This window comes from Magnolia sinica, chromosome 14, assembly GCF_029962835.1.
Source record: "Magnolia sinica isolate HGM2019 chromosome 14, MsV1, whole genome shotgun sequence".
Lineage (NCBI taxonomy): Eukaryota > Viridiplantae > Streptophyta > Magnoliopsida > Magnoliales > Magnoliaceae > Magnolia > Magnolia sinica.
This window is the reverse complement of record NC_080586.1, coordinates 35,031,535-35,056,467: the sequence shown is the minus strand read 5'-3', so window position 1 is coordinate 35,056,467 and position 24,933 is coordinate 35,031,535. Positions and strand designations below refer to the sequence as shown.

At 41.8% G+C, this 24,933-nt stretch overlaps 3 protein-coding genes and 1 non-coding gene across 5 annotated transcripts; 1 reads left to right on the top strand and 3 right to left on the bottom strand.

Moving 5' to 3' along the window:
• Nucleotides 1–2,531: 2,531 nt before the first annotated feature.
• On the bottom strand, nt 2,532–11,610 carry LOC131225565 (heavy metal-associated isoprenylated plant protein 26-like). 2 transcript variants are annotated; one of them, XM_058221115.1, is made up of 4 exons: nt 11,328–11,610; nt 10,493–10,568; nt 2,836–3,144; nt 2,532–2,728 (listed from the first exon to the last, which is right to left on the bottom strand). In XM_058221115.1, exons 1-3 carry the CDS (start codon nt 11,415–11,417, stop codon nt 2,840–2,842), a joined length of 471 nt encoding a protein of 156 aa, XP_058077098.1. In that variant the 5' UTR covers nt 11,418–11,610; the 3' UTR covers nt 2,532–2,728; nt 2,836–2,839. The 2 variants fall into 2 exon arrangements, 1 of the variants encoding a protein (XP_058077098.1); XR_009161398.1 differs by lacking the exons at nt 2,532–2,728; nt 2,836–3,144 and having other exon boundaries at nt 9,864–10,568; nt 11,156–11,610.
• Nucleotides 11,611–13,233: 1,623 nt separating this feature from the next.
• On the bottom strand, nt 13,234–14,002 carry LOC131224938 (uncharacterized protein At1g01500-like; the record flags this gene model as incomplete). Its single annotated transcript, XM_058220375.1, has 2 exons — nt 13,996–14,002; nt 13,234–13,805 (listed from the first exon to the last, which is right to left on the bottom strand). Coding segments are annotated over exons 1-2 (579 nt in total), but the record flags the coding sequence as incomplete, so codon positions are not given.
• Nucleotides 13,975–20,771, bottom strand: LOC131224937 (uncharacterized protein At1g01500-like). Its single transcript, XM_058220374.1, has 2 exons — nt 20,590–20,771; nt 13,975–14,717 (listed from the first exon to the last, which is right to left on the bottom strand). The coding sequence occupies exons 1-2, from the start codon at nt 20,769–20,771 to the stop codon at nt 14,153–14,155; spliced, it is 747 nt and encodes a 248-aa protein (XP_058076357.1). The 3' UTR covers nt 13,975–14,152.
• Nucleotides 20,772–24,436: 3,665 nt separating this feature from the next.
• Nucleotides 24,437–24,543, top strand: LOC131226410 (small nucleolar RNA R71). Its single transcript, XR_009161797.1, has one exon. It is a non-coding gene; the product is annotated as a small nucleolar RNA R71 (small nucleolar RNA).
• The last annotated feature ends 390 nt before the right edge of the window (nt 24,544–24,933 follow it).

Genomic DNA, 24,933 nt, shown 5'->3' with positions numbered 1-24,933 from the left:
TTCTCCAATAGTAAGCCTCATAACTCTCTCTTTAGAGGTCAAATTTAGACTATTTCAGCTCATTGCAATGGCAACTCGTCAAGCTTCCATGTCGCACCAGAATTGCCTCATTCAGATACCGTTCGATATGCCAAAAGCACGTTGGAACTCTTCAATCGTCATTTTACAATATGGAATGTTAATCTTTTTAAATCGTGAGATCCAACGGAGACGCCTATAAATCCATCATTTGATGTCGGATTGGTCGATTTTTGGGAATTTGAAAGGTACTTTAGTGCTCTTTCATTTCTGACTAGAATTTTCATATTCCGAGACCATTTGGGCATCCGTAAGTTGGATCATAGTCATCGGTCCTAAATTTTTCCTTCATCGCCTTGTCCAATAGTAACCCTCATAACTCTCTCTTCAGAGGTCGAAGTACTTTGCTAGGCATGCATCTTATATAGATTGTTTGTGCATTGATACCTCTTGTAGTTATAGAGTACGAGACGTATCGGAACCTTTACATTATTTTTTTTTATCTCTTGAATTATTGTTAATCTTAAAATATAACCATCACTATGAGTAGGGCATTGACTCTCTCCCAACCGTACAAATGTTGTAGGTGACGTATAGGTCGAGGACCCAGGAGACCGGACCTTGATAGAAGACTGTACTGATTAGACTAGGAAAAAATTAGTTTATGGTTTATTTTCTTTATAAGTCCACTACGCAACTCAGAAATTGTAATAATTTATTTGATTTTAGAATAAGAAATATAGTTAATATTATTCTTGTGAATGCTACCTTCTAGAATGTATCTGGATGTAATCTAAATGGAATAAAATAGGGTGCGATTTTAAGCATCCAGTTTATACATTATTAACACCCGGTTTTCTCGAGCACGAGTATAAACTTTGGCCATGAAACTTCGGGATATTACACAGGCAATCCACCAGCAAGATCGAGCCAAGGCGGGCCACCAGTGACAGTGAGTTAGCAAGGTCCCGAGATTGGCCGGACCACCAGTGAGCCAGGGCGGGACCCACCATGATGTATTGTATCCACACTGTCCATACATTTGGGGAGTCATTTTATGACATGATGGAAAGAATCAGGCAAATAAGAATCTTAAGTGGACCCCACCATAGAAAGCAGTGGGGTCGACTTACTACTGTTGTGTTCAGTAGCTAATCCGCGTCAGTCCCTAGTCAGGGCAGGCCACGACCGAGGACCTCGAATCTACCAAGTACTTTTCTACTTTGCCATCCGTACTTGCATGTGCATTCTTAGGATTGTAGTAGGGACAATGGTGCATTTTAGTATGCTTTATCATTTAAACTGTAACAAGGACACACATTTGATTGAATTTCGGTTATGTTTACTTCATTCTACTTATAACACCTATTTTTATATACCAATTGTTCTAATTATAATATTGAGCATGACATATGCTCATCTATCTATTTTTTGTTACGACATTTATGACATCAGTTGCAAAGTACTTTATTGAAGTTGTTATTGTGTTCATTGAGATCTGTCCCTTCTGTTATCTTTAGATTATAGAACTGCTTATTTAGAAATAGATGATTGAGGAGCAATCTCATCATGCAAAAACTCTCCAACTTCGCCCACAATCCTACGGTTATCTCACTAATGACATTATAGAGGACTCCATTGGCCAAATAAAGTTGAATTATGTTAATTGACTTTTGATATAGTTCATCCCACTTCATCGTTCATAGTATCAGGACACTTCACTTTTTGAAGGAGTACCTACTGTAACCTTTGCTGAATTAGAATGGTTTTGATCTTTATGCTCAACAGTTTAAAATTATTTTTGCCTATAAATTTTTTCATCTCGAACTTAACATTCGTCCCTTTAGATGCCATGTCTTCAAATTCAATTTCAAACCCTAACCTGATAACTAGATTGCTCTAATACCACTTGTTGGGCGCGAAAACGTCTCCCGAATGTGACCCGGATTTGAATCAAATAAGCACAGAGAAAGAAAATTTGAGCATGTACTGAGAACATAATAATTTACATGGAAAACCCTTATAGTAAAAAATCACGATAGAAAGTGACAAGCAATCTACTATGAAAACGAAATTATAAAAGATGAACAACTTATAATCAAACCCTAAAATAAGGAACCCTAAATCCCCTTTCTCCAAACCCTAGCTCTCTCTAAAACAATTGTGTTTTTTTTTTTTTTTAAATCCCATAATAACTCATTTTATATAACACACTTTCTAAATTAGAAATAAAATCACGCACTTCCACATAATTATGCACACAGTCGATTGAACCTTCAATTGATCTATGATCTTCAATTGATCCACACTTCAAGTTTGATTTGATTGAACTTACTCAAAAGCCTTGAGAGAGCTGATTTGATTTTTCAGAATTATCTCTATCAATAAAGACTCCATATTTGATAGATCAAACATATCCAAAATTTTCCAGAGACAAAACTGAAAATTTTGAGATTTTCCTTGTTCGAACAAAGCTACCATCAATCGATCCAAATCTCTTATTTCAAGAGTGATTGAAGGCACCAATTTCAACGGATTTGAGATTTACGGGAACAAAACATTCCATATATTCCATATATACAAGTACACACGAGCTGACGCATACACACAAAAATCGTGTAGGTGCGTTTCACACTTGTTTTTCAGATACACAAAAAATAATCAAATAAATAAAAAAGCGTATATGGTCATAAAATGCATATACAAGGGCCTTGTTACATGATGGCGCAAGCGTTGGGGTTGTTGTTTTCAAGATACACAAAAAATAATCGAATAAATAAAAAAGCACATATGGTCATAAAATGCATATACAATGGCCTTGTTACATGATGGCGCAAGCGTTGGGGTTGTCGTCGCCGAAAGCAGTGGAGAACCTCTCCTGGATCGAGCTGGCTCGTGCCAGAGAGCACCAAGGGTCCACCACATTCCGCACGTAGCCGGGCGGCGCCTTCTTATCGTACGCGCGGGGTGTGTATGGATGGTACACAACGCTGTATGGTACGTACGGCCAGATCTCAGCCATCTTCCCAGTCCGCCACCTCACCCTCCTCAACAACTTATTGGCGTCCACGTATCCCAACACCGTCAGCTTTTGCTGCTTCCTGTCTACGTCCACGTGGGTCAGACCTGCACCGCAAAGTGAAGACGCTGAGGAATATGCACCGAATAATCCAAGTATTTGGAGGCGATATCCTGGATTCTATTCATCAAGTCTCGTCATTGTATTATGTTTCGGACGCCGATTACCCACTGCGATTAGAGGTGTACACAAACCGTGCTAGCCCAGTTAACTCGCTCGACCCGGCCCGAAAAAACTCGACTCGGCCCGACCCGGAACTGAGTTCAGGTCAGGACGGGCTAGTTTCTGCAGCCCGAAACTGAGTTCGGGCTGAGTTCAGATACGTCCAAGTTCGGCCCGACTCGGCCCGAAACCCGACTCGACCTGTCCCGACTCGGCCCGACCCGTCCCGACTCGCCATACGTGTATATATATACCCCTTTAAGAAAATCCCTAGGTCGCTTTCCCTTTCCCATTTGAGAAAACGCCCGACCCCAGCCGTCCCCACCAAACCCTCTCCCCTGCTCGCTCTCTCCCTGCCCGACCCCACCAAATCTCTCTCTCTCTCTCTCAGCTCTCTCTCTCTCTCTCTCTCGTCTGACCAGTAGAGGCCGTCCGCCTCTCTCTGATCGTCTGACCAGTAGAGGCCGTCCGCATCTCTCTGCTCGTCCGACCACCAGAAGTCATCCGCCTCTCTCTGATCGTCCGACCAGCAGATGCCGTCCACATCTCTCTGCTCGTCCGACCACTAGAAGTCGTCCACCGTGCAAGGCCGTCCGCTCTCTCTGATCGTCCGACCTGCAGAGGCCGTCCGCCTCTCTCTGCTCGTCCGACCAGCAGAGGTCGTCCGCCACTCTCTGTTCGTCCGACCACCAGAGGCTGTCCGCCTCTCTCAGTCTCTACTCGTCCGACCACCAGAGGCCGTCCGCCTCTCTCTGCTCGTCCGTCCGTCCAACCGCCAGAGGACCTCCGCCTCTCTACTCTTCTCGCCATCCGTCTAGCAGAGCTCGCTCATCTTTCCGTCTAACTGCAACGAGTATGATTTCTCTCTCTCTCTCTCAGTGTGAATTCCAAATCTCTCTCTTTTTTGTGTTTATTTCATAATAATAGGAGATTCTGAATCCAAGATGCCAAACACGGCATGGCCGTTCATCGAAAGCCCATGGTAAAACATCACCTTGATTGGATGAGCTTAACCCTTTTGAAGTGGGCCATCTTTTACAACCATCCATTTTTAGGTGTTATAGATCGGATGCATGGCATGATCAAATCTTGCTTCTTTTGATATATAGAATAAACATTTCAAGATGATGATTGGAACTATTTCGTTTCTTTACTTGCTAGTGACTCCATTTTTTCATGACGCTAGGACTATTGTATAGCATGATTTTTACAATCTAACATTTGTCCCAGGTGAAAGAATGAATAAACGGTTGAAATTGATGACTGATCATGACACATGTCACATAAAATAAAGAAATTACATCCTCACCTGAACGGCTTATTGCGGTTAAAATGAAACATAACCAATGATCCTTATTCACTGAACAAATGGTCCATTAATCAGAGTTTAGAACTCTTTGATCAATCTAATTTTGAAATTATGACCAATCTACAGTTGGTATGTAGATTTGGACAATTTAACTTGAGTTATGCACATGGCAATATTTAAGTTCTTAGTGCATGTATATGAATCATTATACTCTCCAGCAACCAAGAGAGTATCCTGCATAACTCCTTGGTAGTTTTACCTCAAAATCCTATAGTAATTCTTATTTTAACAAAGTAGTAAAATCGAGAATTGTGGGCTGTATGGTATATGTATGACATCTAATCCGTCCAACAAATACAATCCACCAAGACAATCAGATGAACTGAAAATATGTGTGATTTAATCATAAGGCGGGTCCACAAAAATATACACCACCCTATCTATTCAAAATTCACATGTAACTCATATGATGAACGGGTTGGAAGTCATATACATGCCACATGGGCCCTACAAATTTTAATTTTTCCCTATTTTAAAAAAAAATAATAATAATAATAATGAAGGCATTTTGGCCGTTTCTCTCCCAAAAAACACTACCTTGATAGCATTATAAAATGAAATGACAACTCCCAAGAAATTTCGTGGTAAAAAATCATTTTTCCTTTAAATTTTCCTCCTGGTAAAGGAGAAATTCTACTGATTTTCCTGCCAACTATTTTGAAGTCACCCTTCTATGGACTGGGGGATCCCTGATGTGTGTCATTGGTGTCGTGTGGCCCATCTAACATTCAAAATGAGCGGTATGGATATTGCCTTGGTACGCACTCAGCTTCTGTATGCATCACACATGTACCTAAATCTAAACCGTCTAAAAAATTGGATCTACGCTGGATGGAATGTAGCTTGACTTTCTTTTGCTTTTAAATAGGACTTCATGTATGAGTATATAGTATATACTAGAAAGCTCCACATGAAATCTTTTATCACAAATGTTTTCTGTTTTTGTTAGTTAGTCTTAATCTATGCTTATACCAATTGCCTATTAGATACATTTTTATTTTTTTTATTCTTGTTGTTGTAGTATAGGATAATCAGTTGCCCATTTGAGGATTTCTACGTTGCCAGACATAGATTGAGTGTGTTCATGGATGCATAGAAATTCTCAAATTGTCCCTTTTTGGACAGTTCAATGTTGGATAGATAGTAATGTTTTCATTTATTCTAATTTAAATGCACATGCTTGTTTCGGTTCGTCTCTCCTAATTCTCTCTGGATATATCTCTTGTATTTACTTCCTCATCAAATATCTACACTTTATGTGGATAGTTGACGTGTGAATCAAATCCAATATTAATATATTCTGGAGAGATAAGGGGAGATGCTGCCGAAATTTTAGCGTGGCATTTAAATTGAATAATGAAAGCATTACTATCTATTCAACATTGAATGGGTAACTGATTTAATTATTTTTTATATTTTTGTTGTAATATAGGATAATCAGTTACCCATTTGAGGATTTCTATGTTGCCAGACATAGATTGAGTGTGTTCATGGATGCATAGAAATTCTTACGTAATTGTTCATTTTTGGACAGTTCAATATTAGATAGATATTAATATTTTCATTTATTCTAATTTAAATGCACATGCTTGTTTCGATTCGTCTCTCCTAATTCTCTCTGGATATATTTCTTGCATTTACTTCCTCATCAAATATCCACACTTTGTGTGGATAGTTGACGTGTGAATCAAATACAAGATTAATATATTCTGGAGAGATAAGGGGAGATGGTGTCGAAATTTTGGCGTAGCATTTAAATTAAATAATGAAAACATTACTATCTATCCAGCATTGAATAGGTAACTGATTTATCAGCTTAGGAAATTCTTTATTAAGGTATAAGGATAAATGAAATTGTTTCATATCTTTAGAAATGGCTAGTGAGGATGAAGTCCAACCTAACCCTAGTGCCGGTGCTGGTGCGTCAGCCACTTCACCACTTGTTGTTGAGGGAGAGGGGTCTTCAGCTGCAAACAAAGGAAAGAAACGGTCAGCTGTCTGGGATGATTTTGAAGAAGTAGTAGTTAACAATGTCCCTAAGATTAGATGTATGCACTGCAAAAGTCTATATACCAAAAGTGTCAGGGGGTCGACGTCTCATTTAAACAGACATAGACAAAGCTGTGCAAGGAGACCTAAACTTCCACGTTTAGGCCAACAATTGCTATCATTTACAAAGTCTGAAGGATCTGCTTCTGAAGGTACGCTTACCACTCATAAGTTTGAAAAAGAGAAACTAAAGGAGTAGTTTGCAAAGCTTATTATCATTGATGAGCAGCCATTTAAGATGGTAGAGAGTGAAATATTTATGGGATACAACAAATACCTTAATCCTCAGTTTGAGAAGGTCTCCCGTGTTACTGTGAAGAGGGAGTGCATGAAGATGTATGCCAGTGAGAAAATGAAGCTGAAAGCAGTTTTAGATTCGGTTTCAAGGGTAAGCTTGACGTCTGATATGTGGACGGCGCAAAATTAAAGAAAGGGTTACATTTCATTGACTGCATACTATGTTGATGAAAATTGAAAACTCTGTAAGAGAATATTGAACTTTCGCCACCTTCCACCTCCCCATTCTGGTCTGGTTATTTCAGATTGCATTTACAACTGTCTACGAGATTGGGGCATTGAAAAAAAAGTCAGTTCATTAACTTTAGATAATGCTTCGACAAATGACAGTGTCATACAATTCTTACGTAATCAGTTCAAGGCAACCGACAGTTTATTTTTTGAGGAAAAAATATTTTATGTTCGGTGTTGTGCACACATTCTCAACTTAATTGTACAAGAAGGGTTGAGATCAATTGACCAAACTATAGAGAATGTGAGGGAGAGTGTAAAGTACATAAGAGGCTCGCCGTCAAGATTGAGTATATGGAATGACATCGTCCAACGTTTGAATTTGACGTCTCCAAAAACGTTGAAGCTAGATGTATGCACGCGTTGGAATTCCACTTTTGAGATGTTGGATTCAGCTCTGGAATTGAAACATGCCTTTCCAGAATATGCAGTGCGTGATAGAACATATGCTTGGTTGCCTACTGATGATGATTGGAGCAAAGCAAAAGAAGTTCACAAATTTTTGAAGGTTTTTTATGATTGTACGAAAATATTTTCTGGCAATAAGTTTCCTACAGCAAATATGTTTCTTTCATCTGTGTAGAGGATCAAGGATGCCTTGAAGAAAGCTGCTGATGACGGTCCATTTTTTCTCCAAATCATGACAGGTGGTATGCAAATGAAGTTCGATAAGTACTAGGATAATTGTCACCTGACAATGTCTTTAGCTGTTGTTCTTGATCCTCGGCACAAGATGAGTTATGTTAAGTATATCTTCACGAGGATTTATCCTACTGAAAAGGCAATATCTGAAACCTCGAAGGTTCGTGATGCAATTGAAGCATTGTACAACGCGTACATAACCACAGTGTCCACACCAAGCGTTTCTGAAGTTAGATCGCAAGTTGCTTCAAGCTTTGACGATGATGATTTCATGTCTTTCTTAGAAAAAGAAAATACAGACACAAGCACGAAAGAATCAGAGTTAGACATGTATCTCAAAGAGTCGGTCATACTACGGCAAGATTCAAAGTTTGATGTTTTGGAATAGTGAAAATTGCGAGTTAGTGAAGGAAAATATCTTACACTATCGACGATGGTACGAGATATTTTATCAATTCCTATTTCAACAGTGGCATCAGAATCTGCATTTAGCACAGGGAGCAGGGTCGTGAGCAAGACTAGAAGTTCCCTTGCACCAGATACAGTAGAAGCATTAATTTGTACACAAGATTGGTTGCGTCCGAGTCTAGGAGGTGTTCTTGATGAAGAAAATGAGGAGAATGTGAATGAAGCCGCAACACATGAAACAACAGCAATATGATGGATGTTTGGGATGGATGTTATGATCTTCTTAGTTTATTTGAATTTGCAAATGTTGTAATGGGTACTCTTTTGACTTTTATTTTTATTTATCTGTTATGTTGAAGGATATTATGCAAGCTACGCAATGCATTTCTACATCTGTCTGCTGACTTTTATTTTTATTTATCTGTTATGTTGATGGATGTTATGCAAGCTGCGCAATACATTTTTACATCTATTTACTGACTTTTATTTTTATTTATCAGTTATGTTGACTTTTATTATTTTTTAATCCATAAATTGCTTTTATCTTATGTCGATATTTCATTATTGTTAAAAAACCTAAAATACTTTTCTAACACAATATGTAGATATGTCTTTAAACGAACCATCGATTAACGTTTGGGACTATGGTTCCTTAGTCCATTCTCCAAAGTCTGGAAAGTTCAAGATTTTGTGTAATTTGTGTGGAGCCAAGTTTGTTAATAAAACTAATCGGCTTAGATTACACTTATCCTGTCGGGGTGGAGATGCAAGACCATGTCCTAAAGCCTCAAAAGAAATCCAAGTTATTTTCCAAGCAGTTCTTGATTCAAATCAAAAAGCTTTCACTCCTCAATCCAAACTTTCTGAGGCAGAGAAGGAAGCTAAACTATTAGCATTGGAAGAAGAACAATTTCAACTCGCCTTAAAGCGCAGTATGGAAGAAGCTTCTACACATCAGAGATGTCATCCAAGACCACATGATGTCAAAGCAGGTTCAAGCTGCACGGGTAAAGAGAAAAATAGTAAGAATTCAGCTAAGTTTCTCTCCAGTCTGGGTGCGTTTTACAGGACGTTGGGAACTACGTATAAATCTTCTCACAAACATAGTTTGAAAAATCTAATTCAAACTATACAAGAGGAGGGCGATAAAAAGCTATCTCCACCTTCTGAAGAGGGAGAGGTGAATGAGTACGTATACGAAGATTTATGTAGCAGCTCGGGCTCAGATGAATCTCCTCGACAGTAGTTAGTAGTGTATGACTGTATTCAGTTTATATGAAATGTTTTATTTTATGCTTTGTCAAATGTATGTAAATGTAGTAAAATTATAATATATCCTCTCTCTCATGAACTTGTAAATTATAATGAGACGCGGATTACCTACCAAAGCCCTTCCCATAAACTTGCCATAAGGTTCGAAACTGGCCCGAACTCGAAGGTTCGAAACTGGCCCGAACTCGCCCGATTGCTGCCGGGCCGAGTTCGGGCTGGTGATGTTGGCCCGGTGACTAGGCCGGGCCGGGTTCGGGCCTGGTGCGGCTGTTGAACGGGCCTGGACGGGCTGAGGCCAGTTCGACTCGGCCCGACCTGTGTACACCCCTAACTGCGATATTTGTGTTATATCCAATCCGTTCATCTGTTTCTCCAGCTCATTAGTTTAGAAGATCCACTCCGTCCATCTGTTTCCATCCCCCTATGTTTCAACTGCAGGAGCTCAATCTGGCAGTATATATATTTTTATTTTTATTTTTTTGTGGTCCCAAAGGAGGTTTTGATGATGGGAGTTCAATCTCGCCGCCGTTTATTGATGTGTAGCCCATCGAAATGGATGGATGGAATGGAAATAACACAAAGATCACCGTGGGCCCACAGTGTTTCTGGTTGCGGGCAATCTACACCGATGTTTGGTATATCAATAGCGTATACTGGGGCATGATCGGATGGTAGCAATGAGACACAGAGCAGGTGGTCGGGAAATAGTGTACATACACTAAATGTTCGGTGTATCAGCTATGCATGAGAATACACACTGTGAGCATGTACGAACCAAATAGTCAGATACATGTGGCCCGCCTCACCGGTGCACCGGACTTGAATTTTGGGCCAGGTATGGTCGCTGCCTACCCTTAGTGGTGAATGGTCCGGATCTCGCCCACGTGTACCATATGGGCAGTGCGCTGCTAAGCGCTCCTTCCATCTCACGTGAGCGAATACATACATAGAGAAACAGGGCGTACCTTTCATGCCTTCCACAGCTTTCTTCACCTTCCTCTCGCAGCCTTCACAGTGCATCCTCACTTTAATCTCCACCGTCTGATCCAACACAAATAAATAATAATTAGTAAATCCCATCGATTGAAAACCACACTCCCCCATAATTGAGAACGGAAATCGCCTACGTAGCTCGCTTATCTACCTTACAAGATAAGTTTCTCTAAGGTAGGAAAAGGAATTAAAGTGCAACAAATCCACACCGTCCATCTTGTACACCGCCCCTTTGATCCAAAAAATAGGCTGATTCAACACTCAGGCGGGGCAGCCCATAAATATATATCCACGTGATATGGCCACTCCGTGTTTTGGAATCTTGCAAATTTTTAGTAATTCTTTCATGCCAATGAGTTACATCAGATGAATGGATTGGATGTCATATAAACACCAAGGTGGACCCTACACAAAAATAACAGTAGGCATAGCATCACAGCGGTTTCCCATGTTGTGTTGTGGCCCACCTTTTTTTTCATGTTGTGGCCCACCTGAGTATTGGATCATCATGATTTTTGGGTTCCCAACTAAACATAAATCAGTGTACAAGTTGGACGGGGTGGATCTCATGCAAGTTCTATCCATCTGACTCTAGGACAGAAATGCTGGCGCGGTTCGTCTACAACGTACTGTACCCAATCTAATATATAAACGCTGATAGCATATACTAACTTATATACGCTACCATCCACAACTCAGTTCCAAAAACCCACTTCTCCATTTGCACTAGTTCAATTACCAAAAGTGGAAAGTAGGTGGGTGGAAATGAAATAAAGTGGGTGCAAAATATCAAATTAGCATACACACCTGCAACTGCTTGCGCTTCTTGCGCTTCTTGATGCTGCTGTTGCTGCGTGGGAATGAGAATAGATCGGAAACGTAATCCAGAGCTCCCATTTTTCTCCTTCGTAACCGTTCTTGGTCGATGAGATTACGACATGGAGTGAGGGTATTTATAGAATTTTAGAAGTAGATAGGCAGCAAAGGCAAGGTATTTGTCACTATGCATATGACAGAGGCAGCCAAGCAAGGGATAAGAAGAAAAAAAGCTGATTAGTTTCGGCGTTCTCTCTTCCTCGGCGAAAAGGGTGGACGCTTTCTGCCGTCTAACGCGGCCCGAATTGCCACGTGTCTTTCAGCTGCAGCTCCTCAGTTATGGTACGTGGTCGGAGTAAGGGGCGCGGATTACGTGTTACCAGGTGCAGCTTAGTGAGTGATACTCTCAACGTAGAGAATACCTTGATCATGTAGTTTATATCCAATCCGTTCATCTGTTTTTTCAGCCCATTTTAGATAACGACTCAAAAATTAACAAATCTCAGATGGACCACACCACAAGAAATGGTGTTGATTGAACGCTCACCATAAAAAACCTTGCACGTCCCACGGTAAGCACATCCGTAATTTTTATTTTCCATCCAAGCCGTTGATAAGGTAAACCAAAGCTGGATTAAGGAAAAATATAAATATTAGATTTATCCAAAACTTTTAGAGCCTACAAAAAGCTTTTAATGGTCATTTACCAAATTTTTCAGTGGTGTGGTCTAGTAGAGATTTGATCCTGCTTAAATTTTGGGATAACGTACTTAAATGAGCTTGAAAAAACAGCTGGACGGCTTGGATATGAAATAAATTCATTGTGGTGGGCCTCACATGGTAAGGATAATACCCGGTAACAGCTAATCCATTCCCCCGAGTAAGAAAACACCGTAGCCATAAGTTCCTGGCCTATTTATTTATTATTATTTTATTTTTTACTTTTGTAATCCCCACCACTTTTTGTGGGTCTTATGATGAGGTATGTGTTATATCTAAACTGTCCATATATTGGACGAACTCGTATTAAGGCTTGAGATGAAAAATAAGACAGATCTAGCTATCAAGTGGACCACACTGTAAAAGGTTGTGGAGGATTGAACGTCTACCATTGAAAACCTTTTAGGGGTCACAGAAGTTTTGGATCAATATGAATTTTTTTTCCCTCTTCATCCAGGCTTTTGTGACCTTATGAATAGATTGGATGGAAAATAAATGTTATGGTGGGCCCTACAAAATTTTTAATGGTGAAAATCAAGTTTCTCGTTGCTCTTTGTGGTGTGGTCCAGTTGATCTTTAGATATGATTTTTTTTTTTTTTTTTTTTTTGATAATGCTCCCAAATGATCTCGAAATATGGATGAATGTTGTGGATATAATAAATACGTAAGTGTGGGGTCCCTGTAACTTTGATATCTTTTGAACCGTTCGTACAACTCGGAGTTCGAGGAGTGTCAGCGCTCATCTTCGAGCACCACCGATCCGCTTGATGGAACAAGCAGGGGCACTTTCGACCTTTGGCAAGCCATCTGTACAGCTAGGGCGTATTCTCGCAAGGGAAAATGAGGTGGGCATAGTCTCCTAAATGGGCCATAAATGGGTTGTACAGTCGTAAATTTCTCGGAAGTAAATGTGGCTACCATCCATAGCATTAAGGGCCCGTTTGGACAGGAGTATTAGGGTGGATTACGTTGCATTGGGTTGGAGTGCACAGAAGAAGCTGAGTATGGTCGCTGAGGTGTTTAGACTGGCAAGGGATTGAAGGCCGATGGGATTCACCAACGATCTAGCTGGATTCGGCAGCCGGATTGGATTTCTCCTGCTGGATTTGGCACAGTGCTTTGACATCTCTCTCTCTCTCTCTCTCTCTCTCTCTCTCTCTCTCTCTCTCTCTCTCTCTCCGGATTGCGAAGAAAGCTATTGATGCTCCTATACTCTCTTCCCATTTCTTCATCCTCCGGTATAGAGTCGAGAGTCGTTTGCCCCAGAGGCTTCCGCCTTGGACTCAGATGAATCGTCTTCGTCAAAATCAGGGGGAATCCAGAGCAGCAACTAGCGACATACACCTCAATGGAGGGCGAGGAAATCTCGAGCTTAGGCTGGCAGAATGCGGAGGATCCTGTTGTGAGCGACGCTGCGGAGTAGCAATCCATACTCCACCCAGTCTTTGAATCATTGTCCAGGGCCTGATGATGGTGCTGATTAAACCCGACACCGCCATTCTTCGACGAGGGCTCCATCCTCTCGAGCGACCCACAGAGGATCAGATCCTCCTTCTCGAACACCTCGAAATCGACGGCCCCAGTTACATGGACGTTGTCGGTGCTGACGTAGGTGACCTCTGAGGACTCCTTGTCGATGCGATCGCGGTAGAGGGTGAGGGACGCGGTCTCGGCGGTGGGGATACGGGAGCTGTCTAGGGATTGAAGCCTAATCCCATGCCTGTCCAAACAGGATGGGTTGTTGCCATCTAGGGATTATCCTGTCCGTCCAAACAAGCACAAATAATGGGCATGGGATCAAGAAAGTCAATGGAATAGAGAAAATCCACTGACAACTCTCAAAGAGCTTTGGGATGTGTGCAATCCATCCAAAGCCAAAGCAATCCCTTTCAATCCAACCGTCGGGCCCGTTTAGACGGGAGTATTAGGGTGGAGTACGTTGCATTGGGTTGGAGTGCACAGAAAACGAAGCTGAGTACGGTCGCTGAGGTGTTTGGACTGGCAAGGGATTGAAGGCCGTTGGGATTCACCAGCGTTCCAGCTGGATTCGGCAGCCGGATTGGATTTCTCCTGCTGGATTCGGCACAGTGCTTTGTCATCTCGTCTCTCTCTCTCTCTCCGGATTGCGAAGAAAGCCGTTGATGCTCCTATACTCTCTTCCCGTTTCTTCATCCTCCGGTATAAAGTCGAGAGTCGTTTGCCTCAGAGGCTTCCGCCTTGGACTTAGATGAATCGTCTTCATCAAAATCAGGGGGAATCCAGAGCAGCAACCAGTGACATACACCTTAATGGAGGGCGAGGAAATCCCGAGCTTAGGCTGGCAGAATGCGAAGGATCCTGTTGTGAGCGACGCTGCGGAGTAGCAATCCATACTCCACCCGGTCTTTGAATCATTGTCCAGGGGCTGATGATGGTGCTGATTAAACCCGACACCGCCGTTCTTCGACGAGGACTCCATCCTCTCGAGCGACCCGCAGAGGATCAGATCCTCCTTCTCGAATACCTCGAAATCGACGGCCCCAGTTACACGAACGTTGTCGGTGCTGACGTAGGTGACCTCCGAGGACTCCTTGTCAATGCGATCGCAGCGGAGGGTGAGGGACGCGGTCTCGGCGGTGGGGATACGGGAGCCGTCTAGGGATTGAAGCCTAATCCCATGCCTATCCAAACAGGATGGGTTGTTGCCATCCAGGGATTATCCTGCCCGTCCAAACACGCACAGATAATGGGCATGGGATCAAGAAAGTCAATGGATTAGAGACAATCCACTGACAACTCTTAAAGAGCTTTGGGATGTGTGCAATCCATCCAAAGCTAAAGCAATCCCTTTCAATCCACCCGTCCAAACGGGCCCTAAGTGAGGGAAACGGATTGGCTAGTGGTCTGAGGTATACCGGGAGGCAGGGACGCGGATTCCCCGAAAGATACGGGGTGGGGCCTACCATGTTGTTTCTGTGAAATCTACCCCATCAATTCAGATTTCGAGCTTATTTTAGTACATGATACCAAAAGTGATGTGGATCCATAACTCAAGTGGGTCACACAAGAGGGAAAATTGGAAAAATAAATTCCTACCGTTGAAACCTTCGGCTTATATGCCATTCAAACAGTTTATATGGTCCAACACCACTGGGATGAAGTGAAAACACTAAAGAAAAAAATCTTATAGAAAACTTTTATAGCCATAAGATTATTTCAACGGTGCTCACTAACTTCCCTATGTTTCCTCTCGTGTGGCCTACTTGGGACACGCTTTATGTCGCGGGTCGTAAGATGAGTTCTAAAAACGGATTGACCAGTGAATTTCTCACAAACATTGCAGTGGCCCCATCCGCCTCCTTGTGCAGGAACTTCCTGCGAAAGTCCGCGAGGGAGTGACTTATATCACAGTAGCCCGTGTAATATTAGGATGAGGATTTTTCTTGTGCAGGGATGATAGAAGGGGCTCACCGTGATGTTTGTGAGAAATCCATACCGTTCATCCCTTTTGATAGCTCATTTTAGTGCATGCAACAAAAAATTAGGTGGACTTAAAACTTGAATGAGCCGCATGAGAGGAAACCGTTGATATTCAGTGACCATTATTTAGTTACAAAGTTTTATATCGGCCTAAGTTTTTGCTGTTTAAATGGCATATAAACATCAAAGTATATCCCAGGAAAGTTTCAATGGTAGCAAACTCTTTCGACAGTTTTCCCTATTGTGCGGCCCACTTGTAATTTCTTGTTTCATGGCTAAAATGAGCCCTCAAAACAGATGAAGGGTGTGGATTTCTCACAAAACATCACGGTTGGCCCCACCTACATCCTAGCGCACGAACTTCCTGCGGAAGGGATCTGGCCTCACCCATTACCCCTTGCCGTGGGGCCCACTTACATGTATATATTCAACATCCATGCCGTTCATCCGTTATATTGACCATTAATGGACCATAAAAGTAGATCTAATTCTCCCGTGAACCATATCATAGGAAAGTGGTGATCAACCATTAATAATGGACCACAAAAGTATTGAATCAAGCCAATATTTGTTTGTTTTTTGTTTTTAAATCTTATCAACAGGATGGCACATAAACATACAAATGAAATGGACGACTAAAAAAATTATTTTAACAGAGAGTTTACTTTGCATGATTGGGGACCACATGAGGAGAAGAATGGTCCAATTTTCGAGACCGGTGACCAAAGACAATGGTCCCAACGCGTGTGGTTTGAAAAATAGTCACCTGTTTATATGAAACGAGCAATCAGACGTTAGGTCATCCAATAAATCTTATTTTCAAATGCCTACTTCATTTAAGCCAAAATTTAAAAGGTTTAGATTAAACAGTGTACAGTTGCATGTGTATAAAATCATCATACTCTGCCAGTGTATCAGATATGTACGAATAAAAAGTAACCGACGTATAACTGAAATTCTATTGTCAAAGATGCAGGGAACGAAGACGACTGACGTCATGCAAAAAATACAGAGTACGAAGACCTGACTGTCTCCGCCATTTGGTTTTGGGCACATTCGGACTATCCACCGACCATTATCGGTTGGTGCGCAATTACTCGAACACTGTGGCAGTTGGCCGGTCCAATTAGAATCGTTTAAAGTGATGGGCAGCGTATGCAGAAGCTGCTGCCTTTGTCACCGTGATCCACGTAGGTGGAATTCTCATAAGATCCACCCGTCCGTCAGCTACGCTTCCTCATTTTCACATGGGAATCTAAAACATCAGCCACCATTAATTCTGCCTAGGGCCACCGTGGTGTTTATATTCCATCCAATCCATTCGTCTGATCTCTCCTTATGGTGGTGAAAAAATTGCCCCAAAAATCCAGTTTTCCAAAACTCATATGGTCCATACCAAGTGAATTCGGAGGTTTATAGGTATAATTTTATCAAATGACCCACCTAAGCGTCGAGTCAGCCTAATTTTTGGAATAAAAAGCCATTAAAAAAAAGAGAGAGAGAAGGTGATGCACCTGATGAACGGTGTGGATTTCATTCATGTCGATTCTTTTACCCAGTTAGGCGAGCTTTTCTCTCGGACAGCACATCCGCTCGAGTACACGGTGACCCGGACGTGCTTTTCTTTCAGACAGCGTATCCGCTCGAGTTCATGCTGGCCCGTGGGAGTACATCAGGACGTACTATAACTCTACGTCGGGACTTATATACATTGGATCTTAGGTTGTTTATTGATCCTCGTTCACTCTTATTTCTACCGATTCCTACGGGAGTAAATCAAGAAAAATTAGAAGCTGCGTGTAATTAGGAGGGATTTGTGTGGTGTATTTGAAAATTTTTAGTGATACATAGATTTATTTATTTATTTATTTATAATATTACAGTTGGTGTTTATCGGGCAATGCTACATCATTCACTAAGTGGTCGGGTGAAGAGTGATCATGCTAAAGCAGTTACAAGACAAATGGTAGGTTTAGAAACGAAAAAAGAAAGTAGCGCTAAAACAATTATAACAACAATCAGAATCTAAATAATTAGCTTAAGGCTATAAATATTAATAAACTTCAACCTAAGAAAAGGTCTCATACAAATCACACCACACCAAACCTATCTTTCAATTATCTTTTAATTATCCATCATTTACATTTCTAAGCATAACCAATCAATTACATTCCATAGTGTAATTTTTATCTTTTATTTATTGTTGGGGGAAAAATTGATAAGTTGATAAGTCAGCTTATGGAATGGACCAACTCTACTGAGCCAGCACGGGCCCAGTAAAACCTGAGCCTGACAAGGCGTTTACATCTAGGAACAGGCTGACCTTCAAGGAGGTCGAGGCAACTGTAAGGACATTCAAAGAACACGACTATGAGCCTATTCAAATAAGCCGTGTTCTGACCTAATAGGTCGATTACAGATCGATTATAAGTCGGTCATAGGTCGGACATAGATCGACTATAGGTCGACCCCAGATCGGTTACTATCCAGCCATAGCTCGGTCATAGCTCGACCATTGGACGACCATAAATCGGCCAACGTTCAGTTACAGGTCGACAACGTCCCATGACAAGGTTAAGAACCATTAGCACTCAGCTAAAGGGAACACGGATTCTCCGACCCAACCATCGGTCGAATATAGTGAATGTTGATCTAACAAGTAGATCGGTGTCGCTTATTCCCGAGTCGTCGCCTGCCTGTAGGAGCCGACCTAAATTTGAGCTGCAAATTCATGTCCTAACATCTCGAAGATCTCTCCCCAGATCTTTAGGGGATAAGATCAGATCCCGATAACTTCGGAAGCCGGTAATCTCACAAAGATCTCAGTCCGAACGGATCTCTAAGATATCAGGGAAGAGTCCTCGTGCAATTGTACTCCCTTCTCTATATATAAAGATGTCTCCAACCATCCAAGGTACCCTCACTCTTACCCTAGCACTCGACTAGTGTCTCTTTTTTGGAGACTCTACCCTACGAAAAAGATCCCATTCCTAACTTAGGCATCGAACAGTCCTCTTGTAAGACCCGTATCCTAGTCCGTACTGTTCCGTCAACTCCCGCGATCCTTCCCGACGAATTCTGGCAATCCGCGACCGATAATTGACGTTTGTGCACGACCCTAAGTCGTATCCTTTAGAATTGAGTCGGCTTAATCCGAGACTTGTACCATTACGACCGCACCGTTGCCGTGGTTCCAACGCCGCGACTCACGCACCGATGCGATACCCTGGCCGGAAGATGTGGGCCGACGTTTATTTCAAAAAAAACACTGTGCGTATGCAATCCCAAGAGAATCTCTATGACATGTCCCATCAATCAATCAATCAATACATCAATTAATCACCTCATGTCAAGTATACATCACCTTTCACCCCATCCCCAAGCAACCACCAAGTCAACTCTCTCTCACCCTCTCTCTTACACACCCATACATGTCAAGTACACCATCATCTCACCCATCACTCACCTCACCCATCACTCACCTCACATCCATCACTCCATCACCCATCACTCTCTCTCTCTCTACACAATTTTTAAGCAACCAAAGAGAGAAAAAAATGCACGTCCAAGCCATCCCAAGTGAGAAAAAAAGTGATTTTGGTGGCCCATCTTTCCATCCCAAAAATCCATCATCCTAGCCTTTCATTTCTCATCCTCTCCATCAAAGTGAAGCACAAGGAGATCGACTCTCTAACGGACCAAGAAGATCAAACGGTGGGTGCTTATTAGGCTAGATCTTTCCATGTTTTGATGATGAGCCTAGTGAAGCCTACCGATTGATGGTATGGATCTCACTTGGGACCCTAGATGTGACCGACGGCCCACCTTGATTTTATTATCATTCCATGATGGGGCCATTCTCCATGGACCCCATCATGATGTTTACTTTCTAGTAAAAAAAGGGGTCATCTAGACCTTACATCTTAGTGGAGAAGGGATCTCCACCGTTGATTTTTGATTTGGTGGGCCCACATGCAATGGGACCCACTTGATGTATGATCGGATACTTGAAACGAAGGGCTCATAGTGCCGGGGTCCCTCCATCACGCGTGTCCCTCTATTTTTTTATCTCTCTCCCTCTCTTTTTAATTAATTATTTTTTTGTGTGATGAGGTGACTGTGTGGCCCACTTGGATAGACCCCACCTTGAAGTATGTAATTGATCCAAGCCATTTGTAGGTGGGGCCCACTTTATAAGTGTTGTATCTACACCATCCACCATGTGGTGGCCCACCTAAGCAGGTCCCACCTTGAATATATTTGTTATGCCCAAGAACAATCCAGCATCTGCACGTGAGCCGGAATAAACAAAAAAAATGAGGCATGTATGTTGTTTTGGTGACTTGGTTATGCTTGTGGTTATACTCCATTACAAAAAAAACATCATACTAAAAATCCTCCTTGTAGGATCCTAGGATCAGAATCTAGCATGTGAGTGCCGGGATCCGAGAATGGGGCACTACTGAAGACTCTACCCTACCAAAAAAAACCTCGTTCCTAACTTAGGCATCAGAGAGTCCCCTGCACTAGCCAGGGTCTCATTTGTTTCTCTTTTGCACCTGTGCAGGTTTAGGAGGTTCAACTGCGAAGGGTCTGCCAGAAAACCGCATCAACAGTTTGACGCTGTCTGTGGAAACGACATTTTAAGCCGTTCTCAATTTTACCAGTAATCTCTACGATGGCAAGGGGAAAGAAGAAAGCTCAATCCCCTCTAGTGGCGATTTCGATCGCAACCCTAACTACAACTAGTCGCGCCCCAGAACTGTTAGAACAGCTAAGGTAGCCCGAGCCACGGGAGAGCAATCATGGTTCCTACTCTGGCTTAGACAGACGCAGTCAGTAGACTCGTGCAAAGAACAGTCGAATAAATAACCTTGAAAGAGAGGTCAGGAATATAAGATCAGATCTGGGCCGTATGACACAAATGTTGGAACAAATTCAACCTCAACATGCACCAAGGGCCGACGGTCCTTCCCGACCTTCCTGAACGTATGCCACCCCTTAATCGAGTTAGCAGTACGCTCCAGCTAAACTTATCCCATCTCACGTGTCTGAGAACGTGCCTTTGCCTGCCTCTGACCTACGTCATGAGATAGATCGGAGAAGGCGCAGTAGAGCTCCGGTCGAGGCCACTGCTGAGAGTGGGGAGCCATGGAGAGCTGAGCTAAAGAACCTACGAAATATGATCGGAGATATGCAGCAAACTTACAGCGCAAACACGACAATGTCTGCGACGGAGGAGACTGAATCCCCATTCACCACCGACATCATCAAGCATGATTACTGGATAGGTTTCGATTGCCTCAGATCACACCCTTCATAGGGAATATCGACCCATCAGAGCACATGAAATCTTTCCGGCTCTACATGGAACTGCATAATGCTTTTAACGCGGTCATGTGCCAAGCCTTCTCCTTGACTTTGGCCAACGCTGCTCAGTGATGGTTCAAATAACTAAAGCCGAGGTCCATTAGTTTGTTCTCTAAGCTTAGCCAAGCCTTCGTCATGAACTTCCTCGGAGGGAAGAAGAGACTCAAGGTGGTTGCTCATCTTCTTCACATAATCCAGAAAGAAGGTGAGCTTTTGAAGGACTACATTAAATGCTTCAATCTGAAAGCATTACGGGTTCGAAAACACTCGGATAAAGTCACCCTGAACGCCATCATGAGCTGGCTGAGAGATAAACCGTTCCTCTTCTCTCTGGATAAGAATCCTTCTGCCACGCTAGCCGAGTTTCTGAACCGATTGCAAAAGTATGGTAATGTTGAGGAGTCCCAGATCTTACGGGATGCCACCAAAGAAAAAATTGTCCAGTTAAGGAATAGGCAAAGGTAGAGCCCAACTTGACCAATACGAACTAGAAGAGAAAGGATGACTGATCTCGAGACGACCGAAAGTCGAATAAATGGCCCGACAGTAAGCTCAAAACTTACACTCCTCTAAACAAGATGCCGGAGCAAGTCCTGATGGAAATCAAGGACAAACGTTTACTCCATTGGCTGAATAAATTGAAATCCAATCCTGATAGGAGAAGCAAGAACAAATACTACTTCTTCCACTGGGATCATGGTCATAATACGAGCGACTGCTTCAACCTCAAACAGGAAATCGAAGCGCTCATTTGTGACGGCCACCTTGGAAATACGTTAACAATAGAGGAGATCGGATCACAGTAGCTGAGGAACAGCCGATCAACAATCAACCAACTAGAGAAATCCGCACAATATTGGGAGGTTGTGGAGGTGGGGGTGACTCGAACAATGCATGAAAGATGCATGTAAGAAGCATTAGCCGCCCTAAAGAGGAAGTTTTGCTCCTTGGCCGACCTTCGAAAGAGAGAAAGGTGGAAAAATATAGTATGACCTTCACTAAGGAAGATGCCCAAGGTATCCACCTCCCCCACGATGATGCACTAGTAATCACTCTAACCAGCACCAACTAAAAAGTATTTCGGATCCTTGTCGACACAGGATCATCAGCAGATGTGCTCTTCGCCCAAGCCTTCGACAAGATGGGAGTTGGTCGATCTTTATTCCAACCTGTCAAAACTCCATTACTTGGTTTTTCAGGTGGACAGGTTGTGCCTGAAGGAGCCATCCAGCTCCCCCTCTCGGCTGGAGATGGACAGAATCAAACCACTGTGATGGTCGACTTCCTTGTGGTTGACCAACCATCTGTCTACAACGCCATTCTTGGATGACCATCTCTGAAACTCCTGCGAGCAGTGTTATCAACTTACCACTTGGCTATGAAATTCAAGGTGATTAACATGACACTTGACAGTGCTACGCGATGGCACTGAAAGCCCCGTGTGAAGCTATGACCATTGAGTCCTTGGATCCGGGCGAAGAGTCTCAAGAGAAAGGCCGACCCATGGAAGACCTCATTCCAATCCCGCTGGATGAGTCTGTGTAAGTGCTATATTGTATAAAGTATACCTTTGTTTGTCAAATTTTGTTTTAAAAAAATAGCTTATGAAGTCGACCTTATAATGTGGATCAAGATGGAAAGTTCAAAACGTTACTAAAGTTCAAGTCAAGTAAAGGATTAAGATGGAAAGTTCAAGACTTTACTGAAGTTTAAGATCAAGATGAAAAGTTCAAATTCTACTAAGTTCAAGATGATTGAGTTCAAGTTGTACTAAAGTTCTAGTAGAAGATCAAGCTCCATCTTTAACTTCAAGCTCTATTAAAGAATCAAGTAAAAGAACAAATTCTATGAAGTTCAAGCTACTTCAAAGTTCAGTCATTTCAGGTATAACAAACCCTAGAAAGACCCTAGGCTTAAGTACTTTTAAAACATAACTTAAATGAGTTTTTACGCTTATGTTAGGCTAAAGTTCGACTAGTCTAAGTTATGGCTCGACTAGTCTAAGGATAATTTCAACTAGTCCTAGTTTAAACTGAAGAAAAATGGATTTTTTTATTACTTCTTCGACCAGTCGAGCAGACCACTCGACTAGTCGAAGATGGGCCTTTGACCAGTCGAGGGTTGCTCGACTCAAAGTCCAGCAACTGAATCAGTTTAGATTTTAGGCACCCTCAACCAGTTGAAGACCTTACTCAACCAGTCAATCAGGGCCCTCGACCAGTTAAGCAGAGCCTTCGACCAATCAAGCAAGGCCTTCGACCAGTCGAAGGTCTGTTTTATCTTATCGTGCTCAAATTTAAAAATTTGTTGGAACGAAATCCGGTTCTTAGACGAGTTGAAGTAACAACTTCTTTGCCTATAAATAGAGGCATTCTCTCAATCCGAAATTAATAATTCAAGTCTATTAAATCCTTCTACAAGAGAGAGAAAAGCCCCCATTATTTTCAATCTATTGCATGGTATTTATCAATTTTTAATAGCTTTTTTATTTTAATTCCTTGATATCTTATTTTCTGAATCTTATGCTATAAAGAGAGTAAATACTCTTCTTTGAGATCTTAAGGAATTCAAACAAGTAGCCTTTGGTTTGAATCTATTTAAAATCAATCTAGAACCTTGAACCCTTGTCTATATGACTGAACATTAAACAATCTACTACAAGAGAAGCGGTTCTATGGCTACATCAACTGATACATCTTCAAAGGAGAAGATAAGTATACTTTGCTTTTATAGTTTGGTTTTATCAATGGTCTTTCCACTCTTAAGAGTGGTGATAGATTTAGCTTACTCCATCTAATTTGAAGAACTTGGCTCACTGATCTCGTATTGCAGTTTTGGATTAAGGAGAGGCTAGGCTGGAAGGGTCCCCTTTTCCCCAATTGATTTGTTTGTCTCAAGCCCTTGTATAGCCTTTATAAGCTTTTGAAAGGCTTGGAGCATACCTTGATTAAAAAGCTCTTGATTTTAGATATGTTTTAAGACTGGATCCTCTTGAGGTTTCCATTGATTTAGGAATTGATTAGGGAATCCTTGAAGAGTAGCAGTTTGTCCATTCCTCCAACTGAAGTTTGGATGATTTCTCCAACTAGGATTATATGTATTTGAAGTGGGTCCACTGAAAGGTCTTTGGTAATTATTCATAGCATTAGATTGCTCATTCAATACCTCTTGAAAGGCAGGTATTGTTGGACAATTTTCAGTTGTGTGAATGTTGTAAGCACAAATACCACAAACAGTTTCCTTAGCCTTATCCTTCTTAAGTTCTATAGCCTCGAATTTTCTTGTGAGATTAGCCACTTTAGCATTTATATCATCATCCACTTTTAGAAGATATATTTCACCCTTCTCCTTTGATTGAGTAGGCTTAGATTTGGTGATAGATTTTGGGGAGATGTCCCATGATTGTGTATTTTCAGCTAGCTTATCAAAATAATTCCACACATCATCGACCTCTTTATTCATGAATTACCCATTGCACATTGCCTCGACCATTAGGCGCATGGAAGATATCAGCCCATTGTAGAAAAAACTTGTTATGCGCCACGTTTTAAAACTGTGTTGTGGGCATGAACTGACGAGATCCTTGAACCACTCCTAACATTGGAAGAATGTTTCATCTTCCTTTTGGATGAAGTTCATGATCGATTTTCTAAGGGTGTTTGTTTTATGATACGAGAAGAATTTTTATATGAACTCCCTTGTCATGTCGTTCCATCTACTAATAGATCGTGGACATAATGAGTGCAACCATGTCTTAACTCTCTTTTAAAGAGAAGGGAAAGAGTTTCAGCCTGACCGTGTCCTCAGACACATTAGGAAAATATAAAGTGGTTATGATCTCATCAAAATCTTTCAGGTGTAAGTATGGATTTTCAAATTCTTGTCCATGAAATTTTGAAAGGAGTTGGATCACTCCTGGCTTGATATCCATATGTCCTGTATTTTCTGGAAAAACCATGCATGAAGGTGTGCTCACCCCCATCGGTTGTAAATAATCTCGTAAAGTATGAGGTGGGGGTGCTTGATGTACCTCATTTTCATCCCTAA